The sequence below is a fragment of the Myotis nattereri genome (assembly GCF_964212035.1).
Source record: "Myotis nattereri genome assembly, chromosome: 11".
Classification (NCBI taxonomy): Eukaryota; Metazoa; Chordata; class Mammalia; order Chiroptera; family Vespertilionidae; genus Myotis; species Myotis nattereri.
The window spans coordinates 31,387,728-31,406,545 of record NC_138086.1 but is presented as its reverse complement, the minus strand read 5'-3'; the positions used below and the strand labels follow the sequence as shown (position 1 = coordinate 31,406,545).

General features: G+C 41.9%; 1 protein-coding gene across 4 annotated transcripts in view; it reads right to left on the bottom strand.

Annotated features, from left to right (window-relative positions):
* Positions 1 to 516: 516 nt before the first annotated feature.
* Positions 517 to 18,818, bottom strand: part of AGK (acylglycerol kinase) — a 99,823-nt gene continuing 81,521 nt past the window's right edge. For all 4 annotated transcript variants that reach the window (XM_081102487.1, XM_081102488.1, XM_081102489.1 and 1 more), the window contains exons 12-17: positions 17,459 to 17,516; positions 12,513 to 12,660; positions 11,973 to 12,070; positions 4,638 to 4,708; positions 2,743 to 2,827; positions 517 to 1,751 (exon numbers count right to left, since the gene is read on the bottom strand). In XM_081102487.1, coding sequence (XP_080958613.1) covers positions 1,614 to 1,751; positions 2,743 to 2,827; positions 4,638 to 4,708; positions 11,973 to 12,070; positions 12,513 to 12,660; positions 17,459 to 17,516 — 598 coding nt within the window. In that variant the 3' untranslated portion in view covers positions 517 to 1,613. The remainder of the gene's footprint in view (positions 1,752 to 2,742; positions 2,828 to 4,637; positions 4,709 to 11,972; positions 12,071 to 12,512; positions 12,661 to 17,458; positions 17,517 to 18,818) is intronic.

The window sequence follows — 18,818 nt, the reverse complement described above, 5'->3', positions numbered from 1 at the left end:
ATAGCAATTACACTTTTTAAGCTGATAATTGTGCATGGCCCCGGCAGAAATAAGGTCCCCAGCCCTGCTTTAAAGCATCAGACAGCAAGGGGCTCACAGCATACATGCTGCCCTGAAGCTGATTAAGGCTGCCAGTCCCCCTCCCACTTTATAAAAGAAGGCGGCTTCGCATCCATCTTACTGAGGTGCTTTGCCCTCTAGAGTACAAACCTTAGGGGCACTGAACAAGGGTGATGGTGAGATTAAAAGCACAGGAAGATGACTGGCTAACAAATCCTTAGCAGGCCAGGAGTTTTTAGTTCTCTGCTTTCAGTCAACTAAAGGGAGATCTCGTCAAGCTGTTAACAGATCACTGATTTTTGACATAACAGTATCATGCAGCTCTTCAAATTCATTTGATGTGCTTAAATCTATAAAAAATGGAACAAGGAATATAGTGTTCATTCCTATTCCATTTTAGCTGCAAATGTGTTCTTGGATAAATGAAATAATTGGATAAAGAACATTCTAATAAAATTAGTTAAATCTTAAAATTAGTTAATTTTTAATTATCAAATTCTTTTATCAATTTTATAAATATAACATTTATTCTGTACTGAGTTAACACTTAAGAACTAAAAAACTCAAGAATAAAAATAGATTGCATTATGATAGCATTCTTTGCTGAAATAGTATGGAAATATACATACAAGGAGGAAAAATTTAAAATTTTCAACTAATATTGTATTTTTTTGTAAATGGATGGATATGTTTAAAAGAGTGAAGTAATGGAATTTATTTCAAAATATCAATATTTACAGGACAGCAGAATGTACATGCTTTGGCAACTTCCCATGAAAAATTTTAGATGTCAACTTAAAGTGGGACGGGACACCTGGTTTTGGAAAAACTTCTAGGAAGTACACGGCTTTACAACACTGTCCAGGTGAGGCTGGGGACAGCCTGGAATACAATCACCTGGGGAGGGAGGGAGGCTGGAAAATGCAGGTTCCTGGGCTCCATCCAGATTGAGTTATGTAAGTTTGGGTTGGACCCCCAAGTAAGTCAATTTTCAACATGCACCCCAGCTGGCTGTCATGCAAACTAACATTGAAAACATTTAATAAACACTACTTAAACAAAAAGGAGTATTTTACAGTATTTCAGCCCAGGCTGAAGAGGGAAACACCGCACCTACAGTTTAGGGTTGAGAATCGACCTGAAACAAGCCAAGTCAGAGCTCACCAAGCAGCGCCCAGGGGAGGCCTGCAGCCAGGACTTGGGGGCAGAAGTCCTAGGGTTGCCCAAGGACAGACAGATGGAGGGAGTCTAGGAGCCTGCTTGCCACTGCAGTTGTACTTGGGGAGATAACAAAGTCTAGCCTAGTCCTCTTCCAGCTGCTGGGTGTGAGAGTCCTTGAACTTAGCTGGGGGAAGGACTGTCTCAGAGTCGAAAGCATGCGCTAATGGAAAGCAGGTGGACAGAGCAGACTTCGGGAAGCACTGTGAGGGAAGGGCAGAGGTACTTGCCATGGAAATGCCCTGGGGATCCTCTGACAACACTGTGGGGACAGCTGAGGCATTTGGTCCCACTGGCGGCCTCAGTGCAGTCCTGGGGGCCCATCTCCTGGCTGCTCACGGGGCTGAGCTCGGCAGCAGTTGCTCTCGCTTCCTCGGGTCACAGAAGAACTGCAGTTTCCGGGGCAGCAGCTTCACTTCCACAGGCATCGCCTCATACTCCTCACTGTCGATGCTAAAGGAGCCCCCTGTCCCCTGTGAGGAAGAGAGTGTTCAGCTCACACCACACCTGGCAGAGTCCTGTTAGCACCAGAGCAAGTCGTTCATCCTCTGAGGATTAGTCTAATTGTTCTTTTAGGAAAATATTTCAATGTCTATTATGGGCATCATGCTGGTTCTGAAAATATCACAATTCCACCATCCATGAAAAAGGTTATTATTTTATCTCTATCTCCTACCAGAGTATTTTGGGATTTGAGAAGCAAGGTTACAATATTCAAATATATATTAAAAGACAGGGGTCCTGCCACATCTTGGAGGAAGGAATTCATAAACATAGTCATGCTGCAGGTCCTCCTCTGCCCCAGTCTTTCTTAAAGGAGAAGTGAGCAAGACAGCACATTCCCCTAGGAGAGCCATCGTGTGTCCACCTGACTGTTCAAGGTTCCCTTTAGGATTTGCTTAACTCTGTACTTAACGGTGTAGCAAGCACCAATGCAGAGTCTACAGAGCTTTTCCCTGTCGATGCATTTAACTCGACGTTTCTGTTGAAACTGTGGGGCACTGCAGTCCTTCCTGGGTAAAGCAGGGCAGTCTGCAGCAGCGTATCTCCTGTGGCATCACTAACAATAACCTTACAACTGAGATGGAATTTCCAACTTTTTCCCAATTACATAGATTATTCTCATAGGCTTGGCATTTCACAGAAAAACTTAGTGCCATTCTGAAAACTGCTTCTAAATCTTTCATGACAAGTGTGAAGATAGAATCCACTGTTAACATTTGAGAATGTTCTTGGTGTGATAATACAGTAATGCTTTGCATAATTTATATATTGGGAAAGTTCAGGAGACTGAAGGATCACTTTAGAGAACCTTGGCTTAAAAACATTGATTCTGTCATCTTTCAGGTCTCCCTTGTATGACGCAGAGCCTGGCAAAGTGCTCAGCACATCCCAGGTCCCTAAAGGAGAGGGAAAACCCAAAGGAAGAAAGAGCTGAGAGCTGTGCCCAGCCAAGCCGCTTACCTCGGGCAGGACCAGGGTGCACTGGCTGGCTTGGAGACACTCGGTGCCCTCAGGATGCAGCTTGGGGTCTCGTACCTTTTTACTTCTGTTAGGGGAAAAGGCAAGCTTGGAAACTAGTATTGGTGACTGCCTTAGACTGCAGGAACATAGCAAGTTCCTTCTGTCTTTTGATGAGGTGAAGGACTTATCCATTGAATACCGTGGGGTTCTGTAATTTTTCCCATGAGAACTCTTGCTCAGCATTCTGGGTTGAGAAGGTCTACTTGCTGTAGAGAGCTGGGCATGTCGTTAATCCTAATTTTAAATAGTCCACATGTACCCAATTCTTGGGCTGTTAAAAACCCCAAATTCAAAATTAGTACTTTTCCTAAATAATTTCATTCTAAAGTTCTGTTATTTGGTACTTCTTGTGAGTCAACTCTTAAAGGAGAAATTTAATTTAAGGTATATATATACACACACATACTGTATATGAACCATCCATTTTACACTAAGCTCTCTGCTGAGTCTCCATATGAACTGCCTACTTAGCATTATACATGCTAAATGGCGTTGGAGTCCACTATCCAAAAAACTATCCACACACAGTCCCCCCGCACAGCTAGTCATGGGAAGTAGAAAAAGAACAAAACCTGATCCAAGCAAATGAGTCCATTCTTTTTCATTAACTGACAACAGTAATCAGTTTGCTAGAGCAACTCCACAATGTCCTATTCAGATACCTCGAGGAAACAGACATTACCCGATTTCACCTCCTGCAGAGACCAAAAGGAGTCCGTGCTGCTGATGCTAGCAGTGATGAGGAGCATAATGACTTCACTTAAGCAAAATGATCGGTTTTTCTTTCTACTTTTGGAGGTCAGTACTAAAGGAGATTTGAATATAGTTGGCCCCACTGGTCAGACTCTTAAGTCACTGTGTGGCTTCTGCACACTCTACAGGGGAAGGAAATGGTTTTCCTTCTTCCTTTTGCTACAGATACAGCAAGTAAACCAAGGCTGCAGAAGCAGCTGTTCAGCATCTGAAGAATTTGTAGCAAAGGCAAAACACTGTGCTGCCACTACCGGTGCAGATAATGAGGTAGCCATGGAGACCCAGCCGCTGCAGGGAAACGCCTAACCCTTCAATGGGCACGAGAGGGAGCTCTGAGCCAAAGCACAGAAAACACCGCTGAGCAGATTACCAGTGGGCATGGTAACAGGCGCTGCACAGAGGCTGTGAAGATGGGGGAGGGCCGAGAGCATTCTTAATAAAACCCCGGCAGCAGTAGGGCTTAACAAATCAGACAGGGCTTGGAAGGGTATTTTGTGGTGGAAAAGGGGAAACCTGGAACACGTCCAAGTTCTCAATACCTTTTCAGGTTTTTCATTCGCACCCTGAAAATTGGACAAGTGGACTGACAAACTGCAGTGATACTGTGAAGTCTGTCACAATGAGAAAGACTTTCCCACATTCATCTGAGCCTCAGAAACACTCTTGAGACAGAGGTGATTCTATTATTCCAGTCCACACACAGGGAAAAGGATTCAGAGAGGTAGGGATTTGTCCAAAACCTGAGGCCAGAAAGTGGCCGAATCCAGCAGTTCCAACCCAAAAGCTGAAATTCCAGACACTGTGTGCCATGCTACACTGAGTTCTTTCATTTCAACTGAAAGGCAAAGACTGTTCCCATTCTCCGATCTTTCCAAAATGAACAGGGAAGGCCAGAGAGAAAGGAGCACTAGACATATCACCCCATGAAACAAAGAATGCTGTGACTCCCAAACAAATCCTGCGCTGGGTCTCTATCGTAGACTTCATGGGCAACCTGAACATGATACAAGACAAACGACCTCAGGCTCATTGCCTCCAAACCAGTCCACCTATCTACAGTTATGAAATCGCAATCCACTTACCCTATAGTGATGAAGTCTCCTTTGCTGACACTGTCGGGTTCAATGCAGATGTTCATAAAGTCTTCTGTGCTCTGAAAGATTAAGATAGACATCAATACTCTGAATTCTGGCTGATGCGGCCTGCTGCCATCCTTAAGCCCTGCAGGCTCATATTTTGATGCTGTGTATGAAGGGGGGTGGGGGGACTCAATCCTGAATATGTTTTGGTTCTTTTTCTGTTTATATTAAGACCTTTATTGTGATATAATTTACATACCATAAAATTCATCTCTACTGTTTGTTTTTTTGCAACATATACAAGATAAATAAAAACTCAGATTTGGAGGGTTGTCAAAACTAAGAGTGGGAGGTTTGTGAAGTTCTGTCACAAATTACCAAAGCTGTTAGAGTCCCTAGGATTCACTCCCTACAGGCCAAGCTTTCAGCCCGCTATCCCAGGAAGTCTTACTCCACGTCAGCATCACACCACACCTGCTATAGCAGCGTGCCGGGTAGGGCCCAGTGTCTCTCTTTAAATGCTGTACACGCAGATTTGGTGTGCAGCCAGAGCTTAGGAGAAGCAATCCACTTATGCCACGGTAATGCTTTAAGAACTTTCCATTCCAACCAAAGTTCTGGGAGAGCTGAACTACAAGGAAGTGGGTATAAAAATAGACTTAGTTCTAATACCACTCCCCCAATTTACTAGCAGTCAGTGGCTAGCAGTACACACCTGGCCCTCTGAAATTTAGTCCCATCACTCTTTCCTTGTCTGCTTCAAATAGAGGTTTGCTTCTTTGTGGACAGGTTCAAAATCTGTAGCCCCAGGATAACTCCCAGGCCTCTGAGAGCTGACAGCTTTTGCCAAAGATTAAAGGCCAGACCAGAGCACACCTTTATCTCTCAACTGGGAATTACAAAACATAGAGATGACTTTGCTCTAAGTTCATATTTTATTTAATATCAACCGACTTACTGAGTGAATTCCTCTAGGTGCTAAAAAACCCCAACAATTTCTGCCTATGAAGTACTTACATTCTACCAGAGAAACTGGAGAGGATAAATAAAAACAAAACAAAAACGCAGCCATTACTTACAAATGCTAGAGCATATTAGAAGTATGTTAGAGTATACCAGTATAAAAATAGTAAATTATGGAATGTATATATATATATCATAAATTATGGAATGAATATCCTATATAATAAAAGGGTAATAGGCAAATAGACTGAACGGCAGAACAACTGAACCAATCAAAGTGTAATATGCTAATGATATGCTAAGGCTGCTCAACAGCTCCCTATGACGTGCACTGACCACCAGGGGGGCAGATGCTCCAACTGGTAGGTTAGCTTGCTGCTGGGGTCCGGCCAGTCAGGACTGAGCGAGATGGGGTGGACACACCCTGGAGTCCTCCTGCGGTCCCTGCCCGGCCCGATTGTGCACCTATAGGGTCCCTCAGCCTGGCCTGCACCCTCTCACAATCCAGGACCCTTCGGGAGATGTCGGAGAGCCGGTTTCAGCACAATCCTGCAGGCCACTCCCCTTGGGAGGGCACCAGATGTAGGGCTCATGGCTGGCAAGCACTGATGCTGCAGCGCCAGCCTCTCCCAGTTGGGACTGATTGGGCGTGGCAGGCACAGTGAGGCTGGGGTGAGCGGGAGTGGCAGGTAGGAGCTGCAGGAGGCATTGGACTGCGGGTTTTGGCCTGATCCCTGCAGGCCACCCAGAGGGACCCCGCCCATGCACAAATTTGTGCACCAGGCCTCTAGTATATGGTATAAATGGTAAATTATAAAGTATACTAGAGGTCTGGTGCATGGATTTGTGTACCGGTGGGGTCCCTCGGTCTGGCCTGCACCCTCTCACAATCCAGGACCCCTCTGGAGATGTCAGACTGCTGGTTTCAACCTGATCCCTGCAGGCTAGGCTTAAGGACCCCACCAGTACATGAATCCATGCACTGGGCCTGTAGTATGCATATAAGATCTTTGGTTAATCTCCTTCCATCCTCCCTCTCCCCCTTCCCTCTGAGATTCATCAGTCTGTTCCATGTTTCCATGCCTGTGCACTGAATATCTGCCTGCTGGTGAGCAGTGCATGTCATAGCTATTGGTCAAATGGTCACTTAGGCTTTTACATATAGAGATTAGAACACAGTGTATTAGAGTCTGTTAGGAAAATGAGAGAAGAAGGAACACCAAGTGACACTGGTGTAGTACTGATACTTTTAAAGAGGGTCCACGTGGGCCTCATTGAAAAGGTAGCCTCTGAGCAGACACCTGAAGGAGGTGAGAGAATTAGCGTGGATATCCAGGGCAGTGCTTCTCAAACTTCAGCAAGCATCATTTGGAAGGCCTGTTAAAACGCAGACTCTGACCTCATGCTCAGAGTGATGGTTCAGTAGATCTGGGCAAGGCCCAAGAATTTTTGTTCCTAACAAAAGTTCCCAAGTGAGGCTGCTGTTGCTGATCTAGGCCCACACTTAGAGAACCACTGGTCTAGGGGCGAGTGATCCACACAAAGGTGAAAGAACAGCGAGGAGCCAGCGTGGCCGGACAGAGTGGGTGAGGGGATACCTGGGTGAAGCCAGAGAAGACGGGAGATGGCGCACAGGGCCTTGTGGAAATTCCACGGAATTGGCTGTTAGGCAGAGTGAAATGGGAGCCACAGGAAGGTTCTAAGCAGAGAAAGAAAAATCTCATTTGAATAGGATCTCTCAGGCTATCATGTTTAGAATAAAGGGGGAGAAGGAAGAAGTAGGAGACCACATAGGAGCCTGCTGCAAGGCTTGGATCAGGTAGCTGAAGATCCAGTGAAGAGCTGGCAATATTTAGAAGGTGAAGCCACCAGGACTTCCTCAAAGATCGATGTGAGGAGAAAGAGCAGCCAGGAGTGACTCCAAGGTGTCTAGCCCAAACAAATGAAAGACTGGAATTACAGTCAACCACAACAGGGAGGAGTGGATAAAAAAGGTCTCAAGGGTGCAATCAGGTGCTCAGTTCTGGACATGCTAAGATTGAAATGTGTATTAAATATCTAAGAAGACAGGTTACGTAGACAGTTATACATACAAGTCTAGGATTTGTCTTTTGCAAATAGTGCGATTACAAAAACCAATGTGTTGTTCTGCATTGACAGATAAAATGAGAAAACCTTATCTCAATAGATGCTGGAAAAGTTCCTGATAAAGTTAAATATCTACTCATGATAAAAACTCTTAGCAAACGAGGATAGTAGGAACTTCCTTAATCTTATAAAGGGCATCTGCAACAAGACATCACACTCAAGAACAAAGCAATGAAACCTTTCTCTCTACGGCAGGAATAAGGCAGTAATGCTTCTATCACTATTTCTATTCGACACTGTGCTGAGGTCCTAACCAATGTAGTAGGTAAAATAAGATTAGAAGGCTAAGTATTTGAAAGGAAAGAACAAAACTTGCACTATTTGCAGATGTGATTAAATCGATATAAGAGCCAAAGGAATCCATAAACTTAATATAACTAATTAGAATTTAGTCTGCTGATTTACCATCGATATAAAAAATCAATTACATATTCTTCTACTAAATCAGTTAAAAAATGAAACTTTAGGCAATACTTTTTACAGTCACATCAGAAAGTAAGATTATCAGATATATATATATATATACACACACACATACATATGTATATATACACATAGCAAAGACAAAATGTTATAAGAGAAAACTATGAAACTTCATTGAAAGACATTGAAAATCTACACAATGGAATACTACTCAGCCGTTATGAAGAAAGAAATCTTACCCTTTGTGATAGCATAGATAGACCTGGAGAGCATTATGCTAAGTGAAATGAGGCAGTGAAAGCAGAGAAAGACAAGTACCATATGATTTTACTCATGTGGAATTTAATAAAATAACAAAATAGAAACAGACTCATAGAGAACAGACTGACAGCTGTCAGAGGGGAGGAAAGTTTCGGGGCTGGGTGAAAAAGGCGAAAGGATTAAGCAAAAAACAAAAACTCTCATAGACAATAATTTGGTGATTACCAGAGGGGCAGGGGGATGGGGTAAGGTAGAAGAGGGTAAAGGGAGTGAGATGGTGATGGAAGGGGACTTGACTTGGGGTGGGGAACACACAATACAATATACAGATGATGTATTATAGAATTTTACACCTGAAACCTATATAATTGTTAACCGGTGTAATCACAATAAATTCAATGAAAAATTAAAATTTAAATAAATATAAAGCGATGCCCATTCAGTCAATAGGAGAGTCAATATTGTAGAAATGTCATTTTCCCTCAAATTGACCTACAGGTGTAATTCTGATCAGTGTAACAGATTTTTATGTGGAACTTAATATAATAAGCATCCCAAGGGATTTATAGAGGTCAAAGAGTCAAGAATAGCTAGGAGATTCTTTAAAAATAAGGAAAAACTGGCCTGTAAAACAATACTAATTAAGAGAAGCACAGAACTAGTACAACTATAGGAAAATAGAGCAACTGAATAGAGAAACTACAGACATTTCCACATGTGCACACACTTGATGTTCGACAGGTTTTGCAATCAGTGTTGTGTGTGTATGTGTGTGTGAGAGAGAGGGGGGCGGGGGAGGCAGGGTAGACATTTGGATAAGTGGTTCTTTAACACTAGCTTTCTACATGGAAAGAATATAAAATTGGGGCCTTACCTCTACCATTCACAAAACTGCTTTATAAGTGGAAGTATTCCTTTTCAAAATAAAAATGGAAGCATTTGGTGCAAATCAATTTAACCTGGTTTTCCATTTAACAATACATGATGATCATCGTTCCATGTTAGTAAATACAGAGACAACCTTTTAAATAAGTGGATTGAATCAGTCCCCTGATTAACTTGTTTCATGTGTTCTGCTGTTATACATTGAGCATAGTTGCACAAGAGATCCTAATTTTCACACATTCCACACCCCCAATGCTTCTTTGAGACTCTGAATATATGTCTTTAAATGATAAAGGAACATTTTGAGCTATGACTTGGCAGCTTCATTGTCTCTGAATATTTTATTGCACTGGCTTTTATTTTTATAAAGAGGTATGGGAAAAAATGAATGTGCTGCTACTAGTGATAAGAAGCACAGTATCATATACTTTTATAATTGCCACAGAGATAAAAGCACTCAGCCTGCTGCATGTGGCTAATCTTGAGCCACAATCGCACACTCACTGAACTCAATCAGTTCACTGGTATTCAATCATCAGAGAAAAGAACGGTGTTAAAGAATATGAACAAAGTACTGGAAATACATACTATCAGATTTTGGGTATAAAGGACATGTACAATTAGAAATCTTATCTTTCTTTTTTAAATCCCTCTAGAACAGAATCTTTTAAAACCATAATACATTCACATTCACTTATGTTTCCAGAAGTCCATGCTGTAAGAAATAAGGGCTGTCTACACTAAGTATTAGTCTGATGACTTCTGTAGGGTATGATTATATTTTAGATGCTTCATATATACAGCCAAGATGCCATTGAGGAAGGATGTTCTGATTTATATTCCCACCAGAAATACGCAAGACTGCCCATTTCCCTACCCACACCAACACTGAACACTAGCATGCTTTTTAATCTATGACAGTTCAGTAGTTACTATTCAATTTGCATTTCTTGGATGTTGAGCACCTGTTCTGTTTCCTTACTTATGAAATACAGCTAAAAGTTATATCTACCTACTAATGTAGACATGAAAGTTGATAATGTAAAATTCTAAGGACAGGGCATAGCGTGTAGTATATATTCAGGAAATATAAGCTTTTTTTCCCATCTTTATTTCTTTTGTGACTTTCTATTCTTGCCCTTTGTTGTCTATTTTAGTCCTTTGCCCATATCTTATTGATTTATCCAAAGGAGTCTGTTACAAAGGAAAGCTATTAACTCCTGGTCTATCACATTCTATTATTTCCCACAATTTATCATTAAACCTGTTGCCTATCGTTTCTTTTTAATAAAACATGACAAATACATCAGAATGGTTTTTGCCTTGGGTTCCATGCTCAGAAAGGCCTGGTCCTCCCCAAGTTTATATTGATAATCACTTAGATTTTGCTCTGGGGCTTTAATGGTCCTATTTCTTTACATTTAATTCTTAATCCAACTGGAATTTATTTAGAAGGTAAAGGGAGCTATGTTATACAATAAGCATGCATTACTTTTATAATCAGAAGACAACTCAATACTCTGAATATTAACATTGGGATAAAAATTTTCAGTGCATTCCTTGCACTCCACTCACACATTCATCACTGCCTTCAATTCCATGTGCCCGTTTCCCAACTGACCAGGTTAACTGTAAGCACACTACTCTGATTTGCATAAAACCTGATTATAATAATTAGGCTAGAGTTCGGGTTAAACTTTTCTATTGGCATTCTCATTAATATACACTACTAAGGCTTTCTCTATATCGGGGGCCAGTAAACTTTCTGTGAATGGCCAGATAGCAAATGTTGGAGGCTTTTAGGTCATAGTCTTTGTCACAGCTACTCAGCACAAAACTGGCCACAGACAGCATGTATATGGATGAATACGACTGTGTTCCAATAAAACTTTATTTATGGACACTGAACTCAAATTTCATATACTTTCCATTATCACAAATTATTAATTATTTTGACTATCTTCCAGCCATTTAAAAATGTAAAATCAATTCTTAGCTTGTGGGCTATACGAAAACAGGTAGCAGACTAGTTTGCCAACCTCTGCTTTATTTCAGAATTTTTTAGTGTATTGTCGGTAGCAGCCCTATCGAGTAGAACCTTCTGCAGTAATGGAAACGGTTTAGATCTTGCTTTCCAGTATGGTAACTACCAGCCACATAGGGCTATTGAGTTTTCAGTTTTATTTAATTGGGATTAATTTGTTTAAACTGCCACATGCTACCATATAGGACAGTGCATAGCAATAGATTGGACTAAAATAATATGTAAACAGATAGGTGTTTGTGTATACATATACATAAATGTGTGTGTGAGTGTGTGTGTGTGTGTGTATAGAGTTTTTTTCTCCTGGAGACCTAAACTTACATATTTAATATAGTCACTCAAGTGAAAGTTCCATGACTTTTTATTCCTGTGACAAATGAGAGCAAGCTAACTCTTCATTCTAAAGGTCTTTGGCCCTCAGTCTTTCTAAGCAGTGCCCAGAATATGTGATCAAGTCCCTTAAGCTTTCAGCCACTAGTTTGCTCAGCTGTTTCTTCTCATTGCTATTTTTCCTTCCTCTCTACTGCCACAGGGTAAAAGTAAAAATACTGAATTAGTGGAAGAGAATGTCACCTTTGTCACTTCACCCAGATACCAATAAAAAGCACACTTACCGTTAGGTCAAGCTGGCTGTTCCGTGTCGTGATGGACAGTTCAATGGTGGACAGCTGCACATCTCTCCAGACCTCGGGGCTCACCTCCTTGGAAACGCCTGTGTGAATGTATTAAACACAGGTCAATTTCTCCCATTAACATTTCACCCTCCACCACCCACGGCCAGCTGCCAGCTGCTAGCTGGCCTCCGCTGGTCTGCTGACTCCACCTTTTTCTTCATTGCATACTTCTTACACACGGGATAAAAAGCCAGGCTCAGAATGGAGTCTCTATGCCTGAAACATCCTACCAACACAGCCAGAAATACATAAAGCTCAGTGACTGAAAGAGGGAGCCACTGTTTGTCTTAAATGACATGGGGTGTTCCCACTCATGGGACGTTGTCCTGGCTTGGGCCCTGCTCTGTGGTGCACAGAAGGCTGACTGCAATGGTCCTTGGAAGGCATCTGCTCCAGGTCAGCCTGACACTGATTTTGGGGTCTGCGTTAGGCAGTCCTGAACTGACCAGGGCTCTCAATCTTCGACCACCCGCTGCTCACCGTCCTGCGGTTGTGCCCAGTACGATGCAAGTCTTCGCAGTATTCTCCGGTACAGAGAGGGCCGTGGAGGGGTCTCTTCTGCTCCACTGGGAGGTCTCTCTTTAGGTCCCATGTATGAGATAGAGGCTTGATGAGTCTGAGGCCACTCCTTTTAAAGTGAAGAGAGAAAAACATTCGTCATGAACACAAAATTCCAACCTCTGGGAGTTTCTCTATGCAAAGGTTAGTATTCTGCCTAGACCTGCTAGAAAGCCAACTAATATCTCCCTGGATGGAACTGTCTCTAATTTGGAGCATGGAATCCTCAGGCTTTCTTTTCCTATTAAAGTTCTATCTTGAAAACCATGAACTCAGTGACTGCTGTCTCCACTGATCCGTCACGTGGAGCAGAGAGGAGATCAAAGTGGACTATCAACAATTGCTTATACTTGTCCACAAACCCCAATATGAATGAGCGTAGATCCTACCCCAGGATAAACTTATCTTTGGTGTACTGATGATGACACATAAAAGAAACTGATGCATTCAGCTGCATCAATACTTTCTTCACTTCTGGAATCATCTTCCCACAGCGGCCAGAATGGTGTAGCCCAGCCTTGCAACCCAGCTCCAGGCTCCTCACTCCTGCTTCAAGGATCATCACTCTCACACTCTAGGGCAGTGATGGCGAACCTATGGCACGCGTGTCAGAGGTGACACGCGAACTCATTTCTTTGGTTGATTTTTCTTTGTTAAATGGCATTTAAATATATAAAATAAATATCAAAAATATACATCTTTGTTTTACTATGGTTGCAAATATCAAAAAATTTCTATATGTGACACGGCACCAGAGTTAAGTTAGGGTTTTTCAAAATGCTGACACGCCGAGCTCAAAAGGTTCGCCATCACTGCTCTAGGTGTTTTGTCTTCTACTTCCTGCACCCCAAGTCCAGTGTTGTCCTGGGTCTCAACAGTTTGCACAGGAACTACTAAAACAACAGCCTAGCCCTCAACATCACCTCTCATTCACCACAGCTGCTCATTTCCACAGCCACATCTGGTCCTTCCTGCCACCCAAAATTATTCCATCTTGGGCATCTATACCCCTGTAATCACACCCCATAATCTATTTATCTAGCTGATTCTTTTGTGCCCAATATGTCTTTTTTGGGCAAACTAATCCCTGTTCTTAAGCTTTCATGGGTGAATTACAAAAGAGAAACAACTCCTTTTTCTCACTCCACCTCTTACTTCTCTTCAATGCATGGACCCAGCCCTCTTCTCCGACTCACACTTGTGCTGCTTTATCATGCAATGAGCATACTACGGCAGTCTGCACTAATGGACATGTGCTGAATGGATAAATTCAGTTGGGATACTGAGAAATCAGACAGCGACCACACATCTCAGCTGCGTCCATCACTCCTGCTGACATTTCTAAAGCTAATATTTTCATCTCCATCTGCCTGTTCCTGTGTTTGTTTTTATAACTTGGTTCAAACTCAGAAGAGGAAGAAAGGGGAGATATTTCTTGGCCCCTCAAGATCCTACCCACACCCAAGTTTTCTATCACATTGAGAAGTCCAGTCTCTGACCACACCATTTTCCCTCAGTGCCTAATTATCAGTTCATTACTTTAATGCTCTTTTCCCATCACTCTTGGCCCTCTTGTGTCTTTAGTCTTCCACAATATGTGCCCTGAGAAGCTCCAATTCTGGATCAATCCTGTCACTAGGTTTCTGTATTACTTCATCAAGGCTCAGCAGCATTATTGGAGGGGAAAATATTCCTGCTGAGCATTGATACAGGGAAAACAATCACCCAAGCAAGCATATCTGTGTCATAACCAATTCTTGGTCTCAGGTCCTCAGTGCCACTCGATAATCCTTCTAAACCTCCCTATTTTCTTTATCTTTAAATTCCCCGTACCATCATCACCTCATTTTCAATAGGTCACACTGCTTCCTACACTTCAGAGAGAATACCAGGATCTCAGTGAGAACTGCCTTAACTCTCCCTGTTTGTTTTCATCTGGACCACTCCTTCATTTCTCTCCTGTCTCAAGGAAGAAGTGTCCCTTCCTGTCCAAGGATAACCCAGTACTTTAGGTCCCAGACCCTTCTACTTGCTCACGGATTCTGCCAACTCAGACATGTTTTTTCTCTCCTTTCGTTCATCTCTCCTCCCCCCCCCCCCACCCCCGTTTTCTGTTGCTTCATGGTGTAAAGACATGGATATCTTTCCATTTAAAAAAAATCAACACTCCTTTGATCCTATTTTTCTCACTAGCTTTTGCCTTTTTCATTTCCCTTCAAAGTCAAGCTTCTTGAAGGAGTTGCCTACCCTTGGTGTCTCCACTTTACCTTCCTGTTTATTCCTTAACCTTCTTCAGTATGGCTCAGCCCCTCCACTTACCAAACCTTCAGAGGTTACCAAATTCAATGGATACTCTCCTGTCTTTACTTGGACTCTTCGTTATTGCTTCTTAAAATCTCACTTTCTTCCTGAAAGTCTCTCTTCCATTGGCTCCTATCAGTACTCTCTCCTCCACTTCCTCTTAGCACTTCTCAGGCATCTTCCCTGGTTCCTAAGGGCTATTTCTCACCATCTATTCTCTCAATGGTAACGTCACTAAACCCATAGTTTCAATGCTACTCATACACTTCAGACACGTAAATTATTTCTTCAGCCCACATCTCTTTGCCAAATTCTAGACCTAAGTCACAACTGTACCTCCACTTGTCCGTACCAGGGGTATGGTAAACTCAGTATGTGCCAAACTGAGAATTTCATCTTCACACACTTGATCTTAAGTCAATATTATCAAAATTAATGGAAAGCTCTTAGTTATTAAACTGTAGTCGCTCAAAACCAGAAATCTCAGAATCCTAGTCTCTCCTTCCAACTTTTGAGGATTCCACCTCAATATCTCTTTAACCCATCTCTGTTGTCAATGCTCACTGTTACCACCCCAGGCTACATCTCATGACCACCTCTCACCCAAATTACTTTAACAGTCTTCTGATGCCCTTGCCTTTAGCTACCCACACAATCTCTTGTCCTCACTGCTGCCAAAAGATTTCTGTTATTTCCCTAAGACTCAATAAGTCCCCACCAGTGCTTTATCAATAAATGTCAGATCCCACCTGCCATAAACTGCCCCTACCTAACATTCAAAGTCCCTTTCTGGCCATGCTACTGCCATAATGAAAGACCAGGTTTCACCGCTGTGACTTCACACACCCCGGCCCTCCACCAAGAATGCCTTTTTAAAATATATATATATAATTGATTTTTTTACAGAGAGGAAGGGAGAGGGATAGAGAGTTAGAAACTTCGATGAGAGAGAAGCATCGATCAGCTGCCTCCTGCACACCCTCCACCACTGGGGATGTGCCTGCAACCAAGGTACATGCCCTTGACCAGAATCGAACCCGAGACCCTTCAGTCCGCAGGCCGACGCTCCATCCAGTGAGCCAAACCAGCTAGGGCACCAAGAATGCCCTTCATCTAGTCCTACAGATACTTCAATATTTAGAAGTGGCACCTGCGCTGCGAAGACTGCTGGCCCTCAGTCAGAGGTGGGTGCCCTCCTCTCTCCTCCATCTTAGTTCTTCTGTGTTTCTCTCATCACACTTGCCAAATTGATTTACTTGTGCTTCACTCTCAGCACATGCACACTCCTTGAAGGCAGAAACCTGTCTTATTGAACTCTGTATTTCAAGCACATAGAAGGGCTGGCCACACAACAGATATTTAATAATGGTTTGCTAAAGAAATTGTTGAAATAGTTTGATTCTCCCAGGTTCTATAACTTAACTATATAGTTACTAGATTTCTTCCTAAATACCGTACACTCACTACTCCACCAATGAAATTATTCTTTTGAGCAATAGTAATTATGCATTTTACTAACCAAAATTTATTTGGAAGGGAAAGGGAGCAATGTTTTGCAATGGACATATACTACTTCCATAATTAGAAAACCACATGATAATCTGAATATTAACACAACCAAACTTTTCACTTCATCTGCCCGTCCTCAGATCAGCCAGCCAAACTGTGAATATACTACTTTGATTTGCATAAAAGCTGAACACTGTGTAGTCCACAGGTAAGGATGACACATGTTAGCATTTTCATTAACACACATCATTCAGTTTTTCTCCATGTGAACATTTTTCAGTATACAGCCTATAGCAGCACCACTAATGGAACCTCCTCTGGTGATGCAAACGTCCTATATCTGGACTGGCCAATACAGTATCCACCACCCGTATTTGGTTAGCATGGTTTGAAACCTGTTTTATTACACTGGTGGGGGCTTTTTGAGTCTTAATCAGGGAAATATATCAAACCCGTATGATAAGATATATTCAGAAACAAATCTTCATTTCTAGATACTAATTCAGACATGCAAATGATTGATGAGATATAGGTCATTCTGTTCAAAGTTTGTCCGGCCAGAGTGAGTGAATGAATAGACAATGGAAAGTTGTCTATATAAAAAAGAAATTAACACCTGGACGGTGTCACTCAGTTGGTTGAGTATTGTCCCAGACACCAGGAAGTTGCCAGTTCAATTCCCGGTCAGGGCACATGCCTGAGTTTCAGCTTGATCGCCAGTAGGGGGTGTGCAGGAGGCAGCCAACGGATGCTTCTCGCTCATTGATGTTTTTTTCTCTCTCCTTCTCTCTTCCTCTCTCTAAAATCAATAAAAACTTATTTTTTAAAAAAATGTAAAAGAAAGAAATTAACTATAGGCTTGGTAATGGAAGGAATGAGTTGGTACACGAGGAATGCTTTCTGGATTTGTATGTAAGTAAATATCCCTCATTTTAGTACTGGAGCATGTCAGATACATCTGTCAGATACAAAGAATTTTTTAAATATCCAAATATGCACATCCTGGCATAACAACAAAATAATTCAGGGAACGTTTCTACACTGTAAATTGCATTTACCTGAAGAGTGCTGAAAAAATGCGCTGCTTTGGTTTTTAGGGGCCCAAGATACCAGTACCTGAGAAAGATCAAGATAAAAAATCTAATTAGAATATTAAAGGAATGATCAACATGATAGAAATTACACCCCTCCTATGAGTGTCTGCTCTGAGGCCTGGGGATTATGGCTTAGCATAAAAGAGTATTATAGAACATTTTAAATCCGAATTTCAATGCCATGTCAAACAGTACGCAATTAGTTACACAGGAGCTAGATCCTTGCAATTTAGGAGGCATATATAATCAGAGTTTCCTTGAATCTCTAAATTCACAAGTATTGCTGTAATGCATCCTTAACCACAGAATATAGTTGAGTACACACCCAAGGAGCACTGAGTAGAGAATGACAAAGCCACAATGAGATGCAGTGCTGGTGACCTGATGTGTTACCCACAAGCTAAATGTGCCTTCACACACACAAACATACCATTAAAATTTATGAAGCAGCATAATTTCACATTGCTTTTGTTATGCAACTTTAAAACGGCAAATATAGAACCTGGGAGTGAAGAGGGTCTACTTCATATTGCTAAATACATAAAAGCTGCTGAAGAGAGAAAGGTGCCTCCTTGGAATTGGAAAAGTGGTAAAAACTAGATTCCTCTTAAAATTTATATGTCACAACTAGCCCATCTTAACTGCTCCCTATTTGATTCTCGTCAATACGCATTTATTTAGTGCTTGTGGAGAAAACTAAAGAAATATAGAGTATAAAATTCCTGCCTTTGAGGGCTTATGAGAAAATATGGTCCAAAAAAGTAACAGAAAACAGTAGACAACTATATAAATATATATGATATCATATAAACTGATTACTATTTATTGGAAAGGAGAGTCAAGAAGGGATACGAAATCATTAAGGGCTTAAAATCACTGGAACAGCCATGCTTGTACAACAAAATGGCACAAGCACACAGTATGGTGTGTACTTTAGAAAGAGGCACTGGGCTTAGATACATGATGGAGGGAAAGAACTCATTCCAGGCAAAAGGAGAGGCCAGGGTGCAGGAAACCGGTGAGGATAAGAGCCAGAGTAAAAGCTTAAAAGGAAATACACATAACTGTGCAATCAGGGGCGGTGATGGAGGAAGGTGGGCCTTGAATGCAAGAATGAGAAGACAATCCAGGGAGCAATGGGGAGCCATTCTAAGCATTTTTCAGAAAATGTTATGATTTGCTTTGTCTCCTGGATAGCCAGATAGAATTACATCCCAATGAAGGCACTTTATTTCCAAATGTCTGCAGTTCCCTTCATATCTACCAAGAGCAAATTTTGTCACTATGTTGGTCACCTTGCATGGCCAGTTAGAAGTCATTTCTT